Here is a 24,971-nt window from a genome sequence, read left to right as displayed (position 1 = left end):
GATGGTGTGTGTGTGTGTAACCTGCACGCAAACATATGGCTGTCGGACATCTTGTTTTGAGACAGACCATATGCTGGTTTTGGCCCTGATGAGCCTTTTTCTTCTCTTTTTTTGCAGCACAGGACACGTTATACACTCTTTCATGCACACACGCTCACAGGATTACTATTCTATAGTATCAAGGGAGCCAACATCTATCCCTCCTCCAGAAAGAGTAAGCTACTGTTATCTTAGCAGGTCATGGATGCACAGGCTGCGATATATCCCTAACATTCACCATATATTGATCTCCCAACCCAGCATCCTCCTCTTTCTTCACCTTTCCCAATGGAACAAAAGCTCCAGAACACAGATGAGGAATCCATACCATGGTAACTGTATTTTTTTTTTTTTTTTAGGCTGCACATACAAACTCTGTTCTTCAGGACTGACTTTCCGTACTGTCATTCTGTAAGTGGTGAAACCGGATCCGTTTGCTTAGCATAGTCAACATGCAATATATCTACATACATTGGTTGCAATGCCAAGAGACTTTCTCGTGAAAGAACAGAGTAGCTGTCGCTGACAGGCTGTCAGTATGGAAAGAGGACAGAAACCTAGAAGTTTTTCCTGTGCTCACATACATGATGACAACCTGCTGTGGTGGTGAACTCACAACGTGGACGAGAGTATCTCAACAACAGAAGCATTTTACATCATTCATTCATATACTGTGCCCCAACCTGCTGACCTGCTTGTTCATTCCTACATAGTGAATATCACATAGTTCATCATATGAGAAAAAGAATGAGGGATAATGAGTGTATTTGAGCATCTCCAAACAATAATTTGCATGTTACATAGGCAGCATGTTCTGAATGGCAAGAATGTTAATCCTTTCAGAATTATACAATAAACAAACAAAAATATGGATGTAGTTTTTGTAACATCAAACCACATTTTAAGCACCCCCCCCCTATACACACAATAAAATAAAGCTTATTTTACTTATTAACTTGCTTATTTTATTCCTGAATGAATCTGTGGTTTAAATGATTCAGTTGAAAGAATGATTAATTGAATCAGAATAAATCAGAATCAGATGTTTTGAATGAATCGTTTAAAGTGTTAATGTGTAATGAACAGAGGTAAAATGTGTCAGACAAATAACTTTTTTTTTTTTTTAAACGAAAAACAATAACTAAGATAATGTTCTCACTAAATCTACACCCAACACTGAGAGAAGAAGAGTAACAAGCTATTCTCTCATTAATTTGATTGTCAGGAAGCTGGGCTGGAATGCTTATTGTTGTTGTGGTAAAGGGGAACATACTAAAATAGCTGGCTTCCCATGCTGCCTATAAGAGTGCAGTCATGCGGATAAGTTTGGACCTTTTTGAACCATTCTTCCACTCAATGAGACACGTTCAGCTTTCAGAACTGCAATATAATAGTTTTGTTTGCTGCACTGTTGTGTGATGTCTCTTTTGTTGTCCTTCTCTTGTTCTAGTTCTTCTTATTCTCTCTCCCTCCCTCTCTCTGCCACTGTAGCATCATTTCATGCTCCAAATTCCAAATTTACCATCATTATCTGAGAAAATGGAAAGACAAAAAAGCAGCGATGCTTTCATTTAGCATTTTCTCTCTCAACAGTGAAAACGAAAACAGAGCGGAGTTCTGCATTTGATCTGCGTGGTGATTAGCTCCTGAAGACACCAACTTCAGGAGATAAGTCAGATCTACCATCATTTCACATACTGTTCACGTAGTAAAATGGCTTGCTGTATTAAACAGAGTTAATGCGAGCTAAATCTAATAACGCCTCGGGCAAGTATCTCTCAAGTTCGACTGCTTGTGTTTCTTTTTCTGTCTTGTCAGAGGCTGAAACGAGATAAGATAACCGAAGAAAATACACTAAAATACTCCCAAAGGAAATCGTAACATTTATTTATTTATTTTTTTGGTGAAAAAGATTAAAGTAAAAACTGAGCTAAATCCAAACTGAACTAAAAAGAACCACAGATTATCTTAAATGCCTGATTTATTGTTTTTCAATAAATAATGTGCTCTCTCTCGCTTACTCTTCTCATAGGGGCACATTAGTTATGAATCGATGTGCAGCATTGCTTACAATTAAATTTATCTTCCTTATTCTCATGCCTCTTGGGATGGGATGAAGGTACTGGATGGATGGAGAGAGAGGAAATAGATTTGTGTCTTTATGTTATTGTTCTGGGTCAAACCCCACATAGTTCTAAATCAGTAGTTACTGCTTCAAGACCCAGATTTTACATCGGGAATCAAGTGCTGACCCAAAACAATTACAAAATAGCTTATTGTACAAAACAGCATGAACATTTTAAATGTTTGAAATATAATCAAGAACTCAATGGGGCCAAACATATGAATGATTATTAAAATAAAGCAGTCTAAATAGGAAAATAATTTTTTTTTTTTTTAGGTTTATAAGCCCAATTATTTTTATTTTTTTTATCATAGCAGTGCATGCTTGTATTTATTTTATTAGAATTTAGTATTTTCCCTCCTGTTTGTGACCCAGTTGGAACAGATCTGCAACATATTCTTTCACTTGGTTGAGAGACAAATCACTTATTAAAAAAAAAAAAAAAAAAAAAACTTGCTGCGTAGATTAAAACTTAATTTACACTTAGTGTATCAATCTGCACTACCTTTTAGAGTTTGGACGCCCACCTGAACTCACAGAATGAGGACACCAATGTCTCTTCAAAGGAAAACAACGCGAGGCAGTCAAGGCACTGGGACCAAAGAATCCCCATATGCTCAGAATCTCTTCCTTTTTGTCTTCTTTTTTCTTCTCCTCCACCAAGAAAAGGTGCACACAGAAACAAGGGCTTTCAATATTTAAGGTGAAATATAGCAAGTGTGCATAGCTTGTGTGCGTGCTGCCGAACTTGTTTGATTCATTATTAAACACAATCCATTTTTCTCTCTGCTACTGATAGTGGGCAAAGCTCCCAGCTTTAATTACCTTGCATTGCAGATTAGAAGCTGAATAACAATAGAAACGAGTGAGAGAGGGCACAAGAAAGTGAGAGCACAATGTCATTATTACTTTTCTATTTTTCTCTACTTCACTTCAACTCTGTATCTCACCTGACAGGAATACGGTGCTAATGTTTGCTGCTGAAAGATGGAGAACATCCTATCATCTTCTCTCGACACAATGTGTGATGATTTTTGGCTCTACCTAGCAGACTGTCAAGAACAAGTCATTGGTATGATTCCCTCAATTTGGCTTTGGGGTCTTATGAGGGAACACAGTATAGAGTAGTAATGAACTAGGTATAGGAACGGTAGGAAGAAAATAAAAAAAATAGTAGTGAATGTGATGAAACTACTTCCTCTCTGGACTTGCTGATTACAAAGTGATTTGGGGGAGAAAATAACTGAGATGGGCTCACAAAGCTACAGAAGCTCTAACAAGAAAATGCGTAGAAGTCTCACACTCTATTTGCACCATTGAACCTAGCCTAAACCTAAGTGACAGTTTGTCTGCAAGTTGCACAAAAAGAAACACACATAAAAAACAAGCTATGTGTCTGACTGCTATCCCCACTCGGAAACAGATTTTATTTTAAATGAAAATGAATGCCATTTTCCTCTTGAGGGAACCCCTAAAGTCAAATACAGTAGCTCACTTTACTGCTAATAAAGGCCAGAATGAGCATAAATATGCATTTCATAAGGGGACATATCATAAAAAGCCTTGACAATGTGAAAGACACTGGTAGTTTTATATACAATTATTTTTATTTTTAGTACATTTTTTATAAATTATTAATATTATTATTGTTATTTTTTAACTGTATTTTTTATCAAATAAATGCAACTTTGGTCTTTTAAAAACATTTAAAAATATCACTTTTTTTCTACATAAATTCTGATGAATTTATAATAGAATATAATAGAATTATACCACTTGCAAACAGAATATTTGCATTGTGCAGCAATTTGTTTTATTAAATATTTATTTGTGTGTAATTATGATAAATACAATTCAAGAAATTAAGTTAGCCTGCGAGACAAACGTGATATATTTCTACAATGTTTAACAAGTAATTTCACTCAAAGACTGTTATCAAAATCAATGCATGATTTAAAATGTGATGGGAATGGGAATGCTCCTACATTGCATGGGTCCACTGTTGTTGGGTCATTGTTAGTCAGAAAAGTGAGCTTTGAAAAGTGTGTTTTAAGATAATATACAGGGCCACAAGTTGTAAATGGTTAAAAGAACAATTGAAAGCTGATGACTATAGAAAGAGTAGTTTCAGGGGGTGAAAGAGGACAGAGAAAATGCACAGACAATACATGAGAGTATTCTGAAGGACATGTCAGTATGACCATGGTGTAAGTTTGTGAAACATCAACACAATGTACTCATGACTGTGTTTTGTGTAAGGCCGGCGTGTGCATCTGACCGCTGTGCTGCTAATTAAACAGGACAATACTTCTACTGGCGGCACACTGTGATCTCTCCACAGTACACATATTTACACAAGTAACACACACACACACACACACACACACACTGCGGGAAATCGCCCACAGAGAGATCCAGCACAGATGAGCAAAGTGTCCCCTGATAGCCCTGCTAGCCCTCTCTCCCCCCTCAACACACAGACACCTAAAAACCTTTCACAGGGTAACAGTCACACCTGTGAAGCCACTGGAAATTAATTTTAGCCTCTGAAACAGCTGATAGCTTAATATAAGTGCATATCTGAAATACTGTACATGTCAAGATTTTAATGTTTGAATACAATTATTTTAGTTTATGGCTGTTAGCTTCGAACCTATCAATATGCTAGAGTACTGTGAAAAAAGCTTGGAGTGCAAAAAGCTTTAACACAAAAAAAGGTTTAAAGCTGAAATCTGGCATACCTGTATTTTATGGTAAAATATGTTATTCTATCTCAGTTGTAAACTCAAAAATGTCAAAAAAGCAAAACAATTAAGCTCTGTGACGTGTATACACATAAACACCCACAAACACACACGCATATATATATATATATATATATATATATATATATATATATATATATATATATATATATATATATATATATATATATATGTTTAGGGTGGGTCTATCTTTTAGACTAACCAATGGCATTTGTCAAACCATTTCATGGGCTCTTGAATGTACATCCAGGTGGATGCCGCACACTGGTTGTGGTTGAGGAGAGACCCTCGCATGATTTAAAAGTGCTTTGGGTGTAGCCTACAGCAATACACAATAAATCACTATATAAATGCTTCATTCATTCATACAGTTTCACAGTATAGAAAAGAAAAAAAGGCCTTTGTTTCAACACTCTTAAGCTGAAAGCAGTACTATTTTCAGCTCAAATTGAATAAGTTCTTTTGACATTTAGGAATGAGCAAGACCTTGACACACAGAGGCTGACCAGAGATCGGAACGTTGAGGTGTCCGATGACTGGTGTTTGGAGGGCTTTTCTTTAAAATCATGCACCCATGTCCTCTGTACTCTAGAATAACAATTGCCCACAGGTATCAGCGGCACACTCATGCCAGTTCAGGCCAGGGCAGGGTGGCCTAACTAGGGCAGAAACACATTCGCCCTTTGGCTCACCAAAATCCCCATCCAAAGAAAACACGCCCACACACAAAATCCAATACCCTTTCCAAAAGCACTAGGGGTGTAAGAAATAAACTAGTTGTGAGTACATGCGTGTGTTTGTGTCCCGGACTTCATTGTACATTCAGCTGTACAGCAACGCTAAGCACCAGCACCAAACGTGTCTGTGTTAACTGCTGCACTGCTATAAGAGGGCAGCTCAGTAATAGTCTCCCCTCTGACCCACACGAGGCTAGAACAACATAACACAGGAGGAGAGACAAACAACAGCTAATCCTCAGCACACAACAGCACTGCAATGGAGCCCATTAATAAGAGAGGATTAGCCACAAGGATACAGCCAGATCCTTTGCTTAGAGTACAATATAAGGTCCATACTACTGTATATGAATATACTAATCAAACAGTAGCATAACATTATCACCTGATACAATACTACTACAAAAATTACAAATTTGCATATGAAAAAGGATGGTACAGGACAAAAGAGGGATGGATGACGGATGATGTGTGAGAGATGGAAGGTAATTTGGAAAACAGTGAGGATGGAGGTGGAGAGAGTGGATTATGCTGTGAGCTGGCACTGTCAGGCTTGGCTAGGCTAGCACAGAAGCGCAGCACTATAATAAGCACCCTCTGTTTGCCCAGCGTTAGGCCAGCATTGTGCCAGTTCGAATGGATGGGCCAAAACCGACCCACAAAACACTAAAGACCTCACTAATGGGATTCTCTTTACAGTCAGGCATGTCCTTAGCCAGCTCGAGCAGGGCATTGGGATGTAGTTGTGTGAGGACCCCGGGGGATACAGAGATCTGAGAATAGTGTGGCCATGTCCGTACAGCTGAAACTAGAACACATCTGGCTTAGAGGTGTTGGAAATGCGCTGAGCGTGTAAGTTTGCCTATACTGACTGATTGTGTGGTAACAGGTAAATGCCCTGTTTAGCCAAACACTGCCTCACACCATCTGTCTGAGCGCATACGCAGCCTGTTCACGTAGGTATTGCCCTTAAGACAAACATATGAATGCAGACACACATATACACACATGCCGCAAAGACATGTTCACTCACATATTCAGACAAATAGATGTGTATACTATATGTCTGCAGGTCTTTCACCACAGGGCAGCACCTGGCATGGCAAACATAATTTTAGAGTCAAACAGTGAAATTCTGCTGCTGTTTTTTGCTGCTTACAGTGCAGGCTGATTTAATCGAGATATGATCTATTACTGACTTAATTCACACTCACCCTTATGCTTTAAATAAAGTTAAACCTGATTAGGGCTGAAGGGAATCAAAAAACAGGGATTTTTATGGGGCTAGAAAAATGGCATAGGGATGTCGTGTTATATTTGAAAATGTAACTAGATGTATGTAAATGTAACTTTAGCAACTATATAGTGTTATAGTGGTGTTTAACAGTTTTGAATCTGAATTTTGTAAATCTGATATCTTCTAGAATTCAGTCATCGTGTCTAGAATTTACATGTACTCATGAGTAATTCAAATTCAGAACTACTCAAAAGTAAATTATATCAGTTTACTAGTTTCTAGATATTTAGTTAGTTATAGATATTTAATTTTATGTTAAGACCAATGAAACAAAGAGTGGCTGGATCAGATCTATTTTAGCTTCTCTGGAGGAGCTATACCTCTGGCGGACAATGGTATTTATCATGGCGTTAATTAGGCCTGCAAGTTCTGTTTTAATTAAATTCAGTGGCGCCTTCCGTTTAAAATGTATTCAATTGCTTGCTGACATCACTACCATCTCTCACAGCCCACTCGTAAACACGCACGAGCATGCATGCGTGATGTGTTTGATCAAGGTGTGAGTGGATAAACAAAAAAACATATCTTTCATCTTGTCACCGATCTTCGCCCAAATTAGAATGTTAAAAGAGAGTTGCAGCTTCATTGTGATGTGTTTTGTGATTACTGCTACCAGGCCCACTCAAGCAAAACACACACACACACACACACACATACACACCCACACACTTGCACCGTCACCCTCTAGTCCACCCCGATACATTCAACATTATTTTGGACCTTAAATATTACTCATATGGAGGGCAAGCTGTACCAATAACAATAATGAATAAAAATGTCACATTCGGCCGTCTCTCCTTGAACAGCTTGGGTAATGATATGCAAATGTTGGAGTGTTTCTCTTTTCTCTCTGAGAAATTAAATAAGACTGTTGATTGCGTCAGACTGTGAAGGGAAAAAAAGAAAACATAAGAGCTACTTCAAAAACAAATTTACAGTGCACCTAAATAATAATTCATGTGTTTTTGCATTATGCCGTTTGTCTTTTATCAGCTCTTTTGCAGTCTTTTGCAGTTGTCATTTTTGGCATCCTCAGTTTTGTAAATGATAAAACATTGAAAAAAAAACTTACTTTGTGTGTTTGTGTCTGAAACATATATACTTTATTTATGTGAGTATATTATTAACATTTAAAATAACGCAATTCTTTCTTTTTTTTTTTGAAATATTACATAACATTTTATATCACTTTAATATCACCAATACCATGATACATAAATATTCATTTCATTAATTCAGTACCATGGAGCATGGTTTTCCGAAATAAAATAAAATAAAATAAAATAAAATAATTAATTAATTATATGTATAATAGTATATATATATATATATATATATATATATATATATATATATATATATATATATATACACACACACACACGCACACAGTGATATCATTATCTAATTTCATCACATTTCTTTTCATGTAAGATAAGTACTCAGATGTCAATCCAAAACAGCTAGCTAAAAAAAAAAAAAATATATATATATATATATATTACAATCTCAACACTACAGACACAGCAAGCAGATGTTGATAAGTCCATTTATTGTACTAAAAATGGCTGAATACAAAGTACATTCACAAGAACAGCACTTTCTGCTAGACTGTCTGCAGAGCCGACAGAATCTCTATTACTGGCTTAATGTAAGTAAATGACTCATGACATTAATCTAGCTTCCCCATCTACTGCTTTTGTAATCATTGTCTCAGACACACAGAGAAGTAAAATCCCATATGTGATCATAAAAGAAGTTTTCACATTACGGACGTACTGTCAGGTGTACCATATATTTATATATTTGATAAATATCATTCAGAGCTATTTACATATTTACACACATACCCCCAAGTAGACACTCAGGAATGCCAATGTCTTCAATATTCACATCAATACGTGTTCTCAGTTTAAAGGCAAATGTGTATTTGGTGTTTTGTTACATTGTGGCACAGTCATTAGTGTGAGGCGAAGACGTCATTGCCTTCAGATCGAGAGAGAGAGACAGAGAGAGAGAGAGAGAGAGAGAGAGAGAGAGAGAGAGAGAGACTGGAATGGAGTTTATGTTACAGTCAGCCAATCTAATTAACAAACACGACTGGCTGACACTTTATGGCACTAAGCTCCATTTTGGTTTGCAAGTGCACAGGTGTAAAGAAGCCAAAATAGAGATAGTGTTCCCATCTAAGCATAATTTTTCCTCTCACTTCTTTTAACTTAGGGTCTTTTGGAGGGGAGACAAGAATAAGAAGAAAGTGCAAAGTCATTTGATTCAGCTGCAAAGCAGTCTTTTCCCTTTCTCATAAAACATTCCCTCGTTTGGAGCAAAGTGAGAAAGAGTTAACGGAGAAAAATACTGTTGCTGTATTTGATAAGGTCAGAGTGCATTATAGAGGAGCTATTAAGTCCTTTTAGGTGAATTTTCAATGAATGTGATTGGGTCTGGCTGTGGCAGAAAAGAGGAGACAGAGAGGAGAAAATAGAGGAGAGGATATTGAAAATAAAAGAGAAGGACAGAGGTAAGACATACCTACCAGACCCCAGGTGATTGCAATGATAGTAAGACTCCAAAGGGGTTCAAAGGGAACAGGAGAAGAAAGGAGGGGGGTCCATACAAAAGAGTTCATAGCAAAGGGATGAAATGCACAGCGGAGGAGAGGCAAAAATGGAGATACAACAAATCCACTAGTCCGTACTTCCTGAAGTGTCCATAGATGAGAGATATCCGCCCCCAAAAAGCTACAGAGGAAAAAAAAAAACATCAGGGTGTGGGTGACATACATCCGCAGACAGACGCCCATTTTCAGTCTGCTTTTCCTTTCCGACTTTGTCCATTTGGTTTTTCCTCATTGTTTATGTGCAAAAAAAAAGTAGTTTTATGTATTTCAGAGATGAAAAGACATATGTTATGGCAATCTGTGACAAGGGGCAAGTTCTGTCCTACTCCCGCAGACCAAAAAGAAAAACATTTTGGAAAAAGAAGAATGTTTAAGGCAGTCTTTTTTGGCCGGCCCCCTTCTCTTGGTCAACGCCCGTTACAGCACCTACAAGAGGATAGATACGACTTACTACTCACGTACTGGAACGCAATACATTCCATGCAAAATATTTATAGAAAAATGAATATATAAATATTAATAGTGCAATTGAAACATATCTTTGGACGAATATGTATAAACAACATAAGGTGATGAGAAGAACAAGGGGGCAAGACCAAAAACCTGCTCTATCAATTTAAAATGTGAAATTAGAGCTCCTTTACAGTTATTTTTTGGCATTTTAACAGTTAACTATTACATTTACTTTGCTGTTATGGAAATTTTACATTGCAACTGTAAATTCAAGCCATTCATGTCACACTGGGCATGTACAAAACTTTTTAGAGGGTATGTTGTCTTTGCAAAGTTCATTAGGAGACCGATTTGAACAAACCTGCCCCCCTTAGTCCAAGCGTGTATGGCAGGGCTGCACAGATGGCCATGCTCTCAGTTTTTTTTGTTTTTTTTTCTCTCTCTCTTCGATCTGTTGTCCATTACACTATATAGAATTCTAGCATGAATGTGTCCAGGAAAAACACAAACTGTAAAAGTAAAAAGTCACCAAAACGTTCGCACACAATCGGCATTACTCATCACTAAGATATAATGTTGAAATAGACTCATTTCTTTCATGAAATATAGCAAGAGCAACTACGATATTTCCCATCTACAGTTCCTGCTGGCCCACGCTGCTTTTACCGCCAATGACTGATCCAGAGGTCTCGCACAATGTTAGGACACAGACTCCTCACGCAGTAGGCACAGCCTGCCCACCGGGTGCAGATCAGCAGGAGAAATGCAGTCACTGCACAGTAACAGTTTCAGCCACTGCTTCACTGTACCCTGCTGACACAAACACCAGCTGCTGCAATCTGTCCAGAGACCAGTGTGCGCCTTACGAATCCCGCATGTCACTAATACAGACACAGACTTTTTATCACTGCATTAAAGGCGACACACTGGCTTTGTATATAGGGCTGCCTGCTGCTGACCCATCGTTTTTGATGCACAGGTGTAAGGTGTGGACGTTACGTAAGGCAAAGCCTTTTTCACTGATTTTGCGAGATTTATTTTGGATCATTTAAACTTCTCTTAAAATGATAGTTCACCCAAAAATGTACTCACCCTTATGTTGTTCCAAACCTGTATGGATTTATTTCTTCTCTTGAATACAAAAATAAGATCATATAATAATGTTGGTAATCAGTTGACAGTGGTCAGACTTTACCGTAGTATTGAAATCAATAGCTGCCGTCAACTGAGGTTACCCACATTATTATTATTATTATTATTATTTCTCAATAGAACAATGAAACTCATACAAGTTTGGAACAACTTGAGGTTAAGTAAATTATGACAATTTTCATTTTTGATTGAACTATCCCATTAATGCAGTGCTCAACAATAAGGATGAAACACACACACACACACACCAGTATTTTTGTGAAGAAAAAAAAAAGGTAGAAAACAAGATGATTATGTACCACCACCACAACAAATAACATGAATACAATAAATTATTTTGTGAACATGATCATAATTCCACTATAAATGAAGTCAAGATGTTTTTATGGATGCACATGCTCAAATATGACCCTGGACCTCAAAACCAGTCATAAGAGGCAATTTATCGAAATTAAGATATACACATCTTCTAACAGTTGAATAAACAAGCTATCCATTGACGTATATGGTTTGTTAGGATAGGACTATATTTGGCCGAGATACAAGAATTTGAAAATCTGAAATCTGAGAGTGCAAAAACATCAAAATTCTGAGAAAATCACCTTTGAAGTTGTCCAAATTAAGTTCTTAGCAATGCATATTACTAATCAAAAATTAAGCTTTAATATATTTACAGGATATTTACAAAATATTTGCATGGAACATGATCTTTACTTAAAATCCTAATAATTTTTACCATAAAAGAGAAATAAATCATTTTGACCCATTCACTGTATTTTTGGCTATTGCAACAAATATAAACCCCGGCGACTTAAGACTGTTGTCCAGGGTCACATATATACACTGTCAGTGGTTTATGGCTTCAGATGCACCCACCAGGGCTTTTAGTGGCCTTGTTCAAGCTGTTTTCTCAGATCTAATCACAGAGACAGGAGCCCTTCCCTAATCCTGGTCCTCACCTCTGCCACCTAGACATCTGTTGAAGTGTGTGTATGAAGGCCCGTGAGTGTGTCGGGCAGCATCTGGGCCTAATGAGGCTCACAGCCTGCAACTGCACCCGTTTAGCACCTTCCAATGAGCACCTGCGTCAGAGGTAACCTAATGAGATGTACCATTGTTGTTCTTGTCATGGGAGCCTTCCACGCCTCTAATCCAGCCATTTTCACTGCTAGAATGAGGTTTGATACTATAGGTGACTTCTGAAGTCACACCAGAGTCATGTGCACAGGGTTTACAATCTAGTCATCAGAGATGTTACTTAAGTCTGACTGACAACGATAAGTAACTTCTAGAAGACAGATATAAAAAAAGTGTGTAAAAATAAACAACAGGAAAAAAGACAGTAAAAGAACATAATAATAATAATAATAATAATAATAATAATAATAATAATAATAATAATAATAATAGGTAATATATATATATATATATATATAATTTTTTTTAGAAATTGCTGTTTAATTGATCAAAAATACAATAGTAACAATTTTGAAATTTTATTACGATGCAAATGAACTGCTTTGTACTTATATTTCATAATGTAATACATTTTTTTGACAGTAAAGCTGAATTTTCAGCAGCCATTACTCCAATCTACAGTGTCACATGATGCTTCAGAAATCACTCCAATTTGAAATCACCACTGTGATTTGGTGCTGAAACATTTCCTGTTATCAATGTTGAAAACAGTAGTGCAGCTTCATTTTTTATATAAAAAACAAACAACAAACAAAACAACAAAATAATAATAATAATAATAATAATAATAATAATTAAAAAAAAAAAAAAAAAACTTGGAAAATACTCTTGTGGAAGCAGTGACAAAATTGTCAATAAATTTACAGTAACATTAAAAATTAAGAATGTTTTTAATACTTTAATAAAAATCTTACTGACCTTTACTTACTTTTGGATAGTACTGTAGATGTATTGACTGATATTGGAGTCAAAAATCATAAAAAGACACCAGTGAAACTACATGCTTGAAATGCACCTTTAAATTCTCATTTGAAATAGGCACCACCAAGGGTGCAGAATTTACTTTTTAGTCACAGTAACCATTAGTCTCCTTTGCCATCTTTATTGACAGAAGAGGAAATAGTGGGACAATCCAATCCCCACATCATCCATCACCTTGATTTTCTGTCTCACTGTACTGCTGCAATCAACATCAATTAGAAGAGGATGGATGGATAGATATTTCGCTATCCACACATTTGTCACGACCTGGAGTTAAAAAAATAGGCATACTCGTTAAACTTCTAATACTATTTTTTTCATCTGAGGTAAAGATAAAAAATATATTTTTTAGAATTGTGACAGATGGTTTGTTTTGTAGATGGTTCTAAAACAAACTATTAACACCAATTTCATAAATGGCGGTCAGATCTTTCTTTCCATTCAGTGTTAACCATGGTAAATTGCAGTTCTTAATGTTAGCAGCTAAATACATGGTAAGATTTATTGTCTTTTTTTTTTTTTTTTACTTGCACTTAGCAGATGTTAAATTTAGACAATGGTAACATTGCACATTGAGATAAATCAATTGGACAACATTACCACCTATTTCTCTATTATTGAAAGTATTGCAGTGATATAATCAACAGATAACCATCTGCTAAAATAAAATAAAATAAAATAAAATGGCAACTCATCAAAAGCCCCAAATCAAGGAAGATTAGATGCCTCCAACCTCATTCTGATTAATCAACACAGCCCCTCTTCTAAAATATACTGAGCAACCTTTAACAGCAAAAGAGAGTAAAAAGTGTGTTCCACCATGGGCAGATGGACACAGTAAGTGGGAGTGTGACTGCTGTCAGCCTGAGCGAGATGCATTTCTATGTTGTTAGCACTTTAAAAAATTGTGCTGAAGCTAGTGATTATTTGCATGAACACCATTTAAATACAGCTCAAGAGCTCTAATCCCACACCAAACAGCGTGAAAAGAAAGAGATAGGTAATACATTGAGACTCAGAGGGAGTGAAGAGAGATTGCAGAGTGAGTTGCTCATTTTCAGGCATTCAAATAAGCATGTAAGCGAAATAAAGAAAATAATGGGGATAAATTCCCCCCTCTATATATTTTTTTATACATTTGTTTAAAGTTATTTATTTATTTATCTATTTATTTTTGTGTCCATTTTTTGGTTGCCTAGCCAGCAAACCAATAACTCTGCACGAATACCATCGAATAAAACAACTAAGCCATCTGTCAATTTCGGATACATGTCGCCTTTCATTCTCGTTCCTGCTATCTGTCTTTCAGGAGAATAAATGTTGCACTGGCGTCTGCCCGGGAAATGTGATCATACTCGCACTGACGCCTCATTGTTTGGATATGTCTTTATTTATCTCTTCCTCCATTTGTCTACTTTCTTAAGGCCATTATTCATGTCGTCTAACAATCATAACTGAGCCCCTCATCAGACAGCTGTTAATAAAACTCTGTCTCTGTATAACTGGTGCGAACAAAGTGCCGGTGCCTCACAACATCTCCATATCTTCCATTTTGTATGAAAAAGCTGAATGATTAACTGTGATTTATGGCTGCAGAAGTGTCATAGCAGCAGATTTTATGAGACGACTATGAACTGATTCGAGTCTACAAACAATCTACCGTTCGAGAAACGTGCGGTTTGACAGCAGCACAACTCTATTGATTTGCTTTATGACTGGAGTCGGCTTTAATAGCCTAGCGATGCTTCAGACAGTCAGCGGCCACTTGTTTCAGAAAAGACTTCAGAAACTCTGAACTTCATAAAGAAGCTTTGAGACATTCAAGGTCCTTTATCTGTCCAGGCATACGGCACTTTTTTTCCCCATACTGTGAAACAGTATGACTGTGAGAGACATGTTACGGGTAGTGTTGGGGAGGTTTGAGAGTCGACCGCATGAGCACCATTTGTTATTATCTGGACATAGTGAGAAGACACAGCATGGATGCACGTTACACGCTTATGTGTGCCACAGGCCCAGTGTGGTACATTTAAGCATAGTGAGGGTACCTTGTACCAGTGGGAGACAGTATGTGTGTGTCAAAGCTAATGTGTGTGTGTCTGGACTTGCCTGCCAGAACCCAGTGAGGGTGTCTATGAAAGGGGATGCACCCTCGGCATCTCACAGGGCACAGCAGCTGTTGTAATGACCTATCCATCAGTCAGAAATAGCAGTCAGATATCTTTTTACTTTCCTTTTATAATAATATACAAATATGTACCTTTTGTTTTTCATGCAAGGTAACCTCCACAGAACGAGAATTTACTTAGTGCTTTCAAGTGTACTCAAAACAAATCAACATTAAAAAAAAAAAAAAAAAAGAAGAGAAAACACACACACACAAACACACTCATACCTGAAACTATACTGTAATGAGGCTTTTTCTCTTCAATGAACATAATAACAAGCACAGAAGTCTGATTATTGAACTCATCCTGCATTAATATGACTTCAAACTTTAAAAGGTAAAATAAAATCACTCTGAAGCCTAGTGCATAGTTTCTCAATAGCATCATAAAGTTGTGTGTGTACTGTATGTGTGTGTGGGGGCCTGGTCGAGATGGCGCACAGCTAGTTCATCCATGAGAACTCAGCTGTAACCGCAATGATGTCAGAGGATCTATCCAGCCCAGAGACAAAAGTACTGTGAGTGACTGTTTAGAGATCCAGGCGGCAGAGACAAAGACTCAGTGAAGGGAGGGGGAAAGATTCTGTAACTGTCGAAGCACCGGATCTAAAAGAGACGTGTCTGACTTCTTAGACTTCTCAGACCGCTGGAGTGTTTCATGTATTTCTCTTTCATTCCTTCTGCAATTCCTGCCTTGGATTTTCTCAGACGGCAGCTCACTGATCAGACTCTGTAAAGAAGTGGCTGATATAATAAAGGCAAGGTTGTCTAATCATGTGGCCAACTTTGTCTTGTGATGAACCCACATTTACATTGTATTTCTCTATTGTATTGTTTTATTTTGATTTGATTCTGTATTTTATTTTGCCATAAGTTCATCTATTTGTCTGATTAAGTACATGGCAATAACATAAGAATAAGTAATATACAGTGGTAAAGATGTTATCAATGTTTAATCCTCTTATGCTTTGTTTGCATGGAGAGCAGAGTTAAAAAAAAAAACATAGAAAAGAGTTCATGAGCAGGTCAACGAGTTCGGATACGGTCAAATGGCTAGTGATCATCTCAGCATGCTTTGTGATTTGTTCATTCTTGATCACACGCGATAGCGCGTGAATTCGCGGAAGAGAACATTCTGGAAGCGCGACTTCAGTGGGATGACGGACAAGCTTCGGATGCCCTCCGTTGTCGCGAGGGACATGGTTGGACCATATGTCTTCTCACTTTTTGGATCCCTTTCTTTGCACAGATCTCGTGGACTTTCTTGGGAGTGGATACCATATCTTTTAGATGTTTTCCAGGATTTTCACGCCATCACACTTTTGAAACAGTGACAGAGACACTACGTGCATGCATGTGCGGTAGGCTATTTGAGATGGCCATGCCTAAAGGACAGTGAGATGTATCAGCAGGCTACTGGTAATGTTAACATGTTTTGGGGGTGATTTGAATGTGAACCTTTTTGTTTAAGACCTGAAAAAAAAAAAACGACTCTGATATAGTGAGCTGTAAATTTATTTCAAATGGGTTTCAGATAAATGATTGAAACGGATTCATGACTCCATGCCTATATTTGCTGCTATCCTAGTACGTAACAGTCTACATGCCAACATATGACTATTAATCTTCTTAGCTAGCACTGGGCCTCTTCATCTCTCATGTTTTTATGTCTACCTCCCTCTCATCCTTTCACCATCCTCCATTTTTCTTTCCTACGGATTAAGCATTTACAGTACGACACAGAGGTTGTTTAAGCTTTATGTTAAGCCTAATGTCAAAACTTTTTTTTTACACTACTCTCTAGAAAACATGATTTTAAATGGCCAACTGTAGTGTTCTGCAGTACAATATTTTGCTAAACGTTGTCTGAGGAAACTGAATGTGGTACATATACCTCCACAGTCTCACCAATAAAAAATACCAATACTTAGTAAATACTAATACATTTCTATTTTAGTATGGAATAATTAAGTCACAATTAACTCGGTGTGTTACTTGCTGTTTTTTTCAGTTGTGAAATTTTCGAGAAATTTGTTTTACCACACAATATTTATAGTATAATGTTTTAATGTTGCCGAGAGATGCAGCAACTTATTGCATTAATATACAATGACTCTGAACAGTGTCACTGAATAAGAATTTAGTTAAGAATAAGAATTAAATTTAATAAAATTTTAACTATATTTTATGGTTAGTACAGTAATTATGACTGGCTGACTGTATATCTAGAATTCTTTGGAGAAGCTCTCTGGAACTCTGTCAACTGTCATTTCTGGCTTCTGTAAAAATACTAAACATACTTTAAAAAAGATGAAAGCACATCAGCCCAGAGGGAAAAAGAACAAAAAAGGATGAAAGAAAAAAAGAACAATCAATATAAATTCATCAGTGGAATGGATGCTAAGTGACTGTTTCCTTCAAGCCGTCAGATCACAGTCTTTAAAAATATTTTTTGATCACCAGTGACGAGAGAAAAGCTAGAGAGGCAGATAATTGCTTGTTGACGGAGATACAATCCATGTTTTTCACATGAATTGGCATTGGTCATTAAACTGACATGCTTCGTTAAAAACTCATCATTCTGTTGTTTCATGTTGCAACAAATGTTTACAGTTATGACCGCTGTCAAATACACACTACACACCTGGTTAGACCGTAATTAGATCTTGAGAGCTCTGATCTTTTATTTATTTTGTTTACTACAATTTTAGCTAGTTACTTGATGTATTGTGTGGTGATATTGTTACTGTGTAGGATGGGTCAATATTTTCAGGCATTTTTTTGTACAAAAAAAAATAAAAAATTGCCAGAAGCATACTAATAGGGTTTTACTCAAAAACACTTATCAATAATAATAATAATAATAATAATATATATATATATATATATATATATATATATATATATATATATATATATATATATATATATAAGGATTTCGGTTCCAAAATGCAATAAATCCATTTTGATTAATTTCAGAAAAAAAAAAATGTCTTTACCAAAAATAGTGGCAAGATGAAAACCACTATTTTCTGTTTCAAACTTTCACATAGCATCTTAAGGTTATAATAACATTAAAAATTCAAATAACGGTTTTGATTTTCAAATATTTATTATAAAATGGTATTATTTTTCCCCCAAAATGCAATAAATCCATGATACTTTTTTTTTTCTCAAAATGCAATAAATCCATTGAATTAATATGAAAGTTATTTTTCATATTGAAACTGATGAAAATACACAACATAAGTTGATTCACATATGATAGCCTCTGAACTTGGTCACTACTAATCTTATATACGGGCACTAAAAAAAAAAAAAAAAAACTAAAAATACATTCATCAGTCATCACTTCCAAAATGAATTCATTCGATCATCTTGTTAATGCTATAAATTAATTACAGCAATAGAATACAATTTAATTGTGATCATGAACAACATCACATTAGACCACAGAAATTCCAAAATGACAATTTCCCTTACATTTAACTTCCAAAAATGCATTCACCTTTGCCATGATATATTCAATTAGTTGACTAGTGCTATGTGCTGTATTAACGAAAACATACATTTTATTAATAAAAACACTAACATTGATAAGCTGCACAATATAATCGAATGCAATTAAAATAATGAATGCGATATAGCTTGTCAGTGATCTACGGCTCTGTGTATTAAATGCATCGGAATAATTTCCATCCGAAAGCATGTGATGGAGCTTTACTGGTACTATTAATAACAGAACCGGCTTTACTGATGAGATGCTCATGACAAATCAAATGCGATTTATCGTGCAGCCCTTGTTTGTTGATCACAAAGTACAAAGTAGATGAGTAGAACTAGGCTGCTGGGTGTATTCAAAGCGCCGCCATTACTGTCTAGAGTGCGTGGAATTGGTTGAGTGGATATATCGCATTCTGCAAAAAAAAGGGAGACTGTCATTTGTCGCGGTTCGAAAAAAAAGGGAGAAAACGACCTAATATTTATTTATTTTTTTTAATGGCGTTAATCGCAAACTTTTCATATATATATATATATATATATATATATATATATATATATATATATATATATATATACATACATACATACAGTTGCATCTCAATAAATTAGAATGTTGTGGAAAAGTTCATTTTTTTTTCAGTAATTCAACTCAAATTGTGAGATTCGTGTATTAAATAAATTCACTACACGCAGAAGTAGTTGAAGTCTTTAGTTCTTTTAATTGTGATGATTTTGGCTCACATTTAACAAAAACCCACCAATTCACTATCTCAACAAATTAGAATATGGTGACATGCCAATCAGCTAATCAACTCAAAACACCTGCAAAGGTTTCCTGAGCCTTCAAAATGGTCTCTCAGTTTGATTCACTAGGCTACACAATCACGGGGAAGACTGTTGACCTGACAGTTGCCCACAAGACAATCACTGACACCCTTCACAAGGAGGGTAAGCCATAGACATTCATTGCCAAAGAAGCTGGCTGTTCACAGAGTGCTGTATCTAAGCATGTTAACAGGAAGTTGAGTGGAAGGAAAAAGTGTTGAAGAAAAAGATGCACAACCAACCGAGAGAACCGCAGCCTTATGAGGATTGTCAAGCAAAATCGATTCAAGAATTTGAGTGAACTTTACAAGGAATGGACTGAGGCTGGGGTGAAGGCATACAGACGTGTCAAGGAATTTGCCTACAGTTGTTGTATTCCTCTTGTTAAGTCACTCCTTAACCACAGACAATTTCAGAGGCGTCTTACATAAGCTAAGGAGAATAAGTACTGGAAAGTGGTCCAAAGTCCTCTTTTCAGATGAGAGCAAGTTTTGTATTTCATTTGGAAACCAAGGTCCTAGAGTCTGGAGGAAGGGTGGAGAAGCTCACAGCACAAGTTGCTTGAAGTCCAGTGTTAAGTTTCCACAGTCTGTGATGATTTGGGGTGCAATGTCATCTGCTGGTGTGGGTCCATTGTGTTTTTTGAAAACCAAAGTCACTTCACCCGTTTACCAAGAAATTTTGGAGCACTTCATCCTTCCTTCTGCTGACCAGCTTTTTGAAGATGCTGATTTCATTTTCCATCAAGATTTGGCACCTGCCCACACTGCCAAAAGCACCAAAAGTTGGTTACATGACCATGGTGCTGGTGTGCTTGACTGGCCAGCAAACTCACCAAACCTGAACACCATATATTCTCGTTAAGAGGAAAATTAGAAACAAGAGACCAAAAAAATGTACATGAGCTGAAGGCCACAGTCAAAGTATGTATGCATTGAATTTATATAATACACAAGTTTCACAATTTGAGTCGAATTACTGAAATAAATGAACTTTTCCAAGACATTCTAAATTATTGAGATGCACCTGTATATAACACATTCTTTACATTTCAGTAGTATTATAATGATATTTCTTTATTGATTTGTAATAAAAAAGCCTTGCATATTTTCTTTTATTACATGCAATTGGCAGGTGTGCCAAAATGCTAGTTTAAGGCCCTTGTTTTACTCTTTCTACAACACACCAACATGTATTCAATGCCGGTTATCTCTCTCCCATCTCAGATTTGCTCTATTCCTCCAGATGAGTGGATGTGCTACTGTGTCAGCAGGTGACCCGTGATGTGTATTTCTTCCCCCTCAGGTATGTTAGTGTGGCTATATACACATGCGTGCATGCACTGTGCAGCCTCTGAGCACTATGGGACCTCTCTACAATCACTGGCTCCTTTCCACAGAGTGAGCATGACTCCCTGTGCCCTGGGCAAGATCAGACCCCTCTGTTCCTCTAAGTATGTGAGCGTGTGTGTATAAAGCAGGACAAAGCAGGAGACAGATAGAGTCACCCCCTTTTTTTTTAAATCTGCTGTATGCTTGCGAATACATGTTACTCAGTCATCCTTTGTGTGTGGTAACTACTTTGTTTTTTCTAAAGCTTTGTTTGTTTTGCAAAAAAAAGCCTATTATAACTGCAGATTTGTATTGGGTCAGAGGCATGTTCTCTGGGAAAACAAATGGAGATGAAAAAGAACGGATCTTTTTTCTGACCTCTGAAAGAGAAAAGGTCACTGGCTATTTAGCAGGTTTGTGTCCAATAATGTATGCTGAATTCAACTGTGAAGTTTAAACTGTATGCAAAAGAGAATGAGAGAGAGAGAGAGAGAGAGAGAGGGGGGGAAATATAGAAGCAGAGGGAGAGGAAGAGAATAGTGTGAGACGGGCCCGGCATGCCAGTGGGAAATACTGTACAGTAGGTAGCCAGACGCCAACCAGCATGGCCCCTACTGACCACTGTGAAGCAGCCAACACAATACCTCATAGACGGATGGGAGTTCAGTCCTGGACCCGGTTAAAAAGTTAAGGGGGAGTTCATATCGCCTCCCTGTGGACTGTACACCAAAGGTTTTTTTTTTCCCTCTCTCTCACTCTTTCTTAATGCTAAGGTTCTTTCTTAAAAACTAAGGTTCATACAACTCATTCTTGTACACATTTGGTGCACTCAGTTAGCTCTTACTTGTCTCAGTAATCTTGGTATATACTGACACCTACTGGCATGGATGAATGAAATTTTGTGATTCAACATCAAAATGAAAAAAACTTTTTAATTGCCAACAAATGAGAGGCTAACTAAATTAATGATTCATCTCATGTGCATTACTCAACTCAATAAAATATATCTTTTCTCTTCTCTGTAGGTCTAAAAACAAAGGAAATGGGGGAAAAAATACTGAGTGCACCTTAAATACTGTATAAGGCAAAGTCACATCTTAATCTCTCTGAGAGGGTCTGAGGCTACGGTTTTGTCTGCATTTGAAACTACCTGTCATGTGAGCTCAACGCTGACAAAGACATCCAGTTATATGTGAAGTGTGAAAACAGACACAGTAGCTTTAACTGCTGCAGAGATAGACAGGAAGTTCTGAATTTATTAATCTGTCTGGAGATAGTAAACATGAATGACTTCACAGCAGATTTGACATGTTACTATTTTACTGTTAAGAGGTGACAGAACAGCAAAAAAAAAAAGATAAAAAAGAAAGGAAAGCAGAGAAGAAAGACCACCAGAAAATTCTATGAGAATGATGAGATGATCAAAGACTAAAACGGTGTCATCATGAATCTGCAGAGCAGACGGGCATTATTTCTAATAAGAGACATCTGGATATTTGTGTTGCATCGTGTTGCACCACTCATTCCCAGTGTTAACAGGGTGTAAACGATAAATGTTCATTAAAATTTTGTGAAAGAAAGAGATTTTTTGTTTTTGTTTTTGCAGCATGTCTGACATTATCTAAAGTTCTATATGTTCTGTATTATTGTGATGTTGGAGAGGACTGTAGAAACTGCAGGGCTCTTGCCCATCCTGACTTTTCTGTATCATGCAGCCACAGGCAGTGCTGTAATGGTGAAGTATATGAAGCCTTCCAGTGTGACCTCTCATGTGGCCTTCAGTGACAGCTTTGACTGACAACATGAGTGACTGTTCGACATGCTGCCCTCGAGAGGGAATGTCTCCAGAGCATTATATGCTGCTAAATATGCTTGCTGACAAAAATACAAATGCATGAGGGTCTCATGACGTCAAACAAGGTAGAAGGACTGATATGGATGCTAAAAGAAAGGGAAAATGAATACAAAATAAACAACCTTACCTAACTAGACATTTAAAACATTTCTTCTCATCTTTCTCAGTCTGACCTCAGGATTTGGTTCCGGGTCAGACTCTAAGCCCCCACCCTGCATGCCTGCCAGGACTTTAGAAGTTTTAGCCCCTTGAATCCGAGCAGCTAGTCTTAGATCAGATGGTCTAAAACTCTGGTGGAAACCAAGTCTTGCATTTAGAATTAAAGCCAGAAATGAATCCTTAAACGTTCTTTACAATTCACAAATTTTATCAGGGCTCTAAACGCACCACTTTCACTTTCATGCTTCAATGCACCTTTCTATTTACTCATTCCTTTTCGTTTATATGATTATTTATTTATGCGTTTAAAAGGGGTTAGAGTCTTTCAATCGGTCTCAGTCTGTTGCCTGCGTAATCCTAATCTTCCATTCAATAATCAGTGGTCCTTCTGGTAGATACAAGGGTGGCTATGCTCTGCCTTTGATGGGATTATGTAGTGCTCACAGCAGGATCTAGACACACAGGAGCGGACAAACAAAAGATGAGCCCAGTAAGTCCCCTTATCCGCTCATTCTGTAAGTGGATTTTATGGGCGGCCATCGCACCGTTGTGCCTTTTTCTCCATATGCTTCACTTCAATAAAAGAGAATGAGGGCGACTTGCCACAGGTGCAATCAACCCTCTAAACATTGTTCCTTATCTGTGACTTCATCCAACCAGACTGACTGGTTTAGTGAGACAGACTCTGTGAAAGAGTCATAGTCACATGAAAGAGCTCTTAAACGTTGCCAGTAGCTGGGGGCACGTAGATGATCTTTAAATCTGTTTATATTGTAGTCTGTTTATTTCTTACCTAAATCCACAAAGGTGTGCCAAGACATACACCCTAATTCCAAAGGCTAAACCTGTTTTGACTTCACTTTGAACAAAGGCGTTTGAATATGCAGTAATAAATTAATGTTAGCATTTACACTAAAGAGAATTACTCAAAAGGTGACATGTTTTACTTGTGATTTTGTCTTTGTCTACAGACAGTGTTGAACTACGTACACTGCTGCTATGCTTTAGCTAAATGCTAACAAGTGAAAACATGCTGCATCCAACACATTCTCATGGAACTATTTTATGCCTTGATTAATCGCAGGCTAATTCAAAAAATCTCATTTGTACGTTTTCCACTAACAAAATACTAATGGTTCTTCTCAATGTTGTTCTTTGACCACACACAAGCCAAATGTCATATCTGATTAGTTGTTCGGATTGAATTTGTAAAACCACTGAAAAAAAAAAAAGAAAAAAAAAAGAATCGTTGTTCATGCAAACAGTAAGTAACAGGAAGTCACTCTGCCAAAAATAATGTATATAAAAGACACATGAATAACACATGATGTGTAAAAGTCACATGACTACTAAGTTATACATATATAATGTTAGCCAGAACAGATGGTAGGCTACTGTATCCCTCATGTTATCAGAAGTCCCTTTGTTGGTTATTTTAATTTGTTCAGTTGTTTAAAAAAAAAAAAAAAAAACCCCTTTTTTTGTAAGAACATTTTATAACCTCTATGTTTTTGAAAAATAACGTCTATAGACATTAGATTGGATAATATAACAATTTATGGTTGGCCAGTAACACACGACAGCTGTAAAATAGTTGTATATAAAATATAAATATAAATTGTAGAAGACAAAATCTTGCACAATGTAGTACACAAGCACCGCGAAACTAGAAACTCACAGACAACAGTGTAAGTATGGTGCAAATGGCCATAATAAATGTTAAGTTAAGATGAGCATTAGACAGTACAGTGTTTGACAATGAGCTAAGAGTAAGCTTAAAGATACTGCTGGGAAGAACCAGATCTTCACCTTTTAGTGTGACACGGTAACAAAATTTGTTGATATTAGCTACCTAAAAATATTTAATTATTAATACATATTTAACATTCCCTAGGCAGAGAAAGACTACACCACACACTCTCTTTCTCCATTTCACTCACACACACATACATACACACATTAAAAACACTTACACACACAAAA

The 24,971-nt window shown here is 36.8% G+C and overlaps 1 protein-coding gene across 3 annotated transcripts in view; it reads right to left on the bottom strand.

The window, feature by feature from the left end:
- Nucleotides 1-24,971, bottom strand: part of LOC132113704 (protocadherin-1-like) — a 163,048-nt gene that overhangs the window by 13,447 nt on the left and 124,630 nt on the right. Inside the window, exon 5 of one of the 3 annotated variants that reach the window (XM_059521636.1) lies at nt 9,157-10,009. The exons of the other annotated variants lie outside the window; for them this stretch is intronic. Coding sequence (XP_059377619.1) covers nt 9,954-10,009 — 56 coding nt within the window. The 3' untranslated portion in view covers nt 9,157-9,953. Of the gene's footprint in view, nt 1-9,156; nt 10,010-24,971 lie in introns of those variants that run through there. 3 annotated transcript variants of the gene reach the window in all.

The sequence above is a fragment of the Carassius carassius genome, chromosome 33 (genome assembly GCF_963082965.1).
Source record: "Carassius carassius chromosome 33, fCarCar2.1, whole genome shotgun sequence".
NCBI classification, from domain to species: Eukaryota; Metazoa; Chordata; class Actinopteri; order Cypriniformes; family Cyprinidae; genus Carassius; species Carassius carassius.
This window is presented reverse-complemented; position numbering and strand designations above follow the sequence as displayed.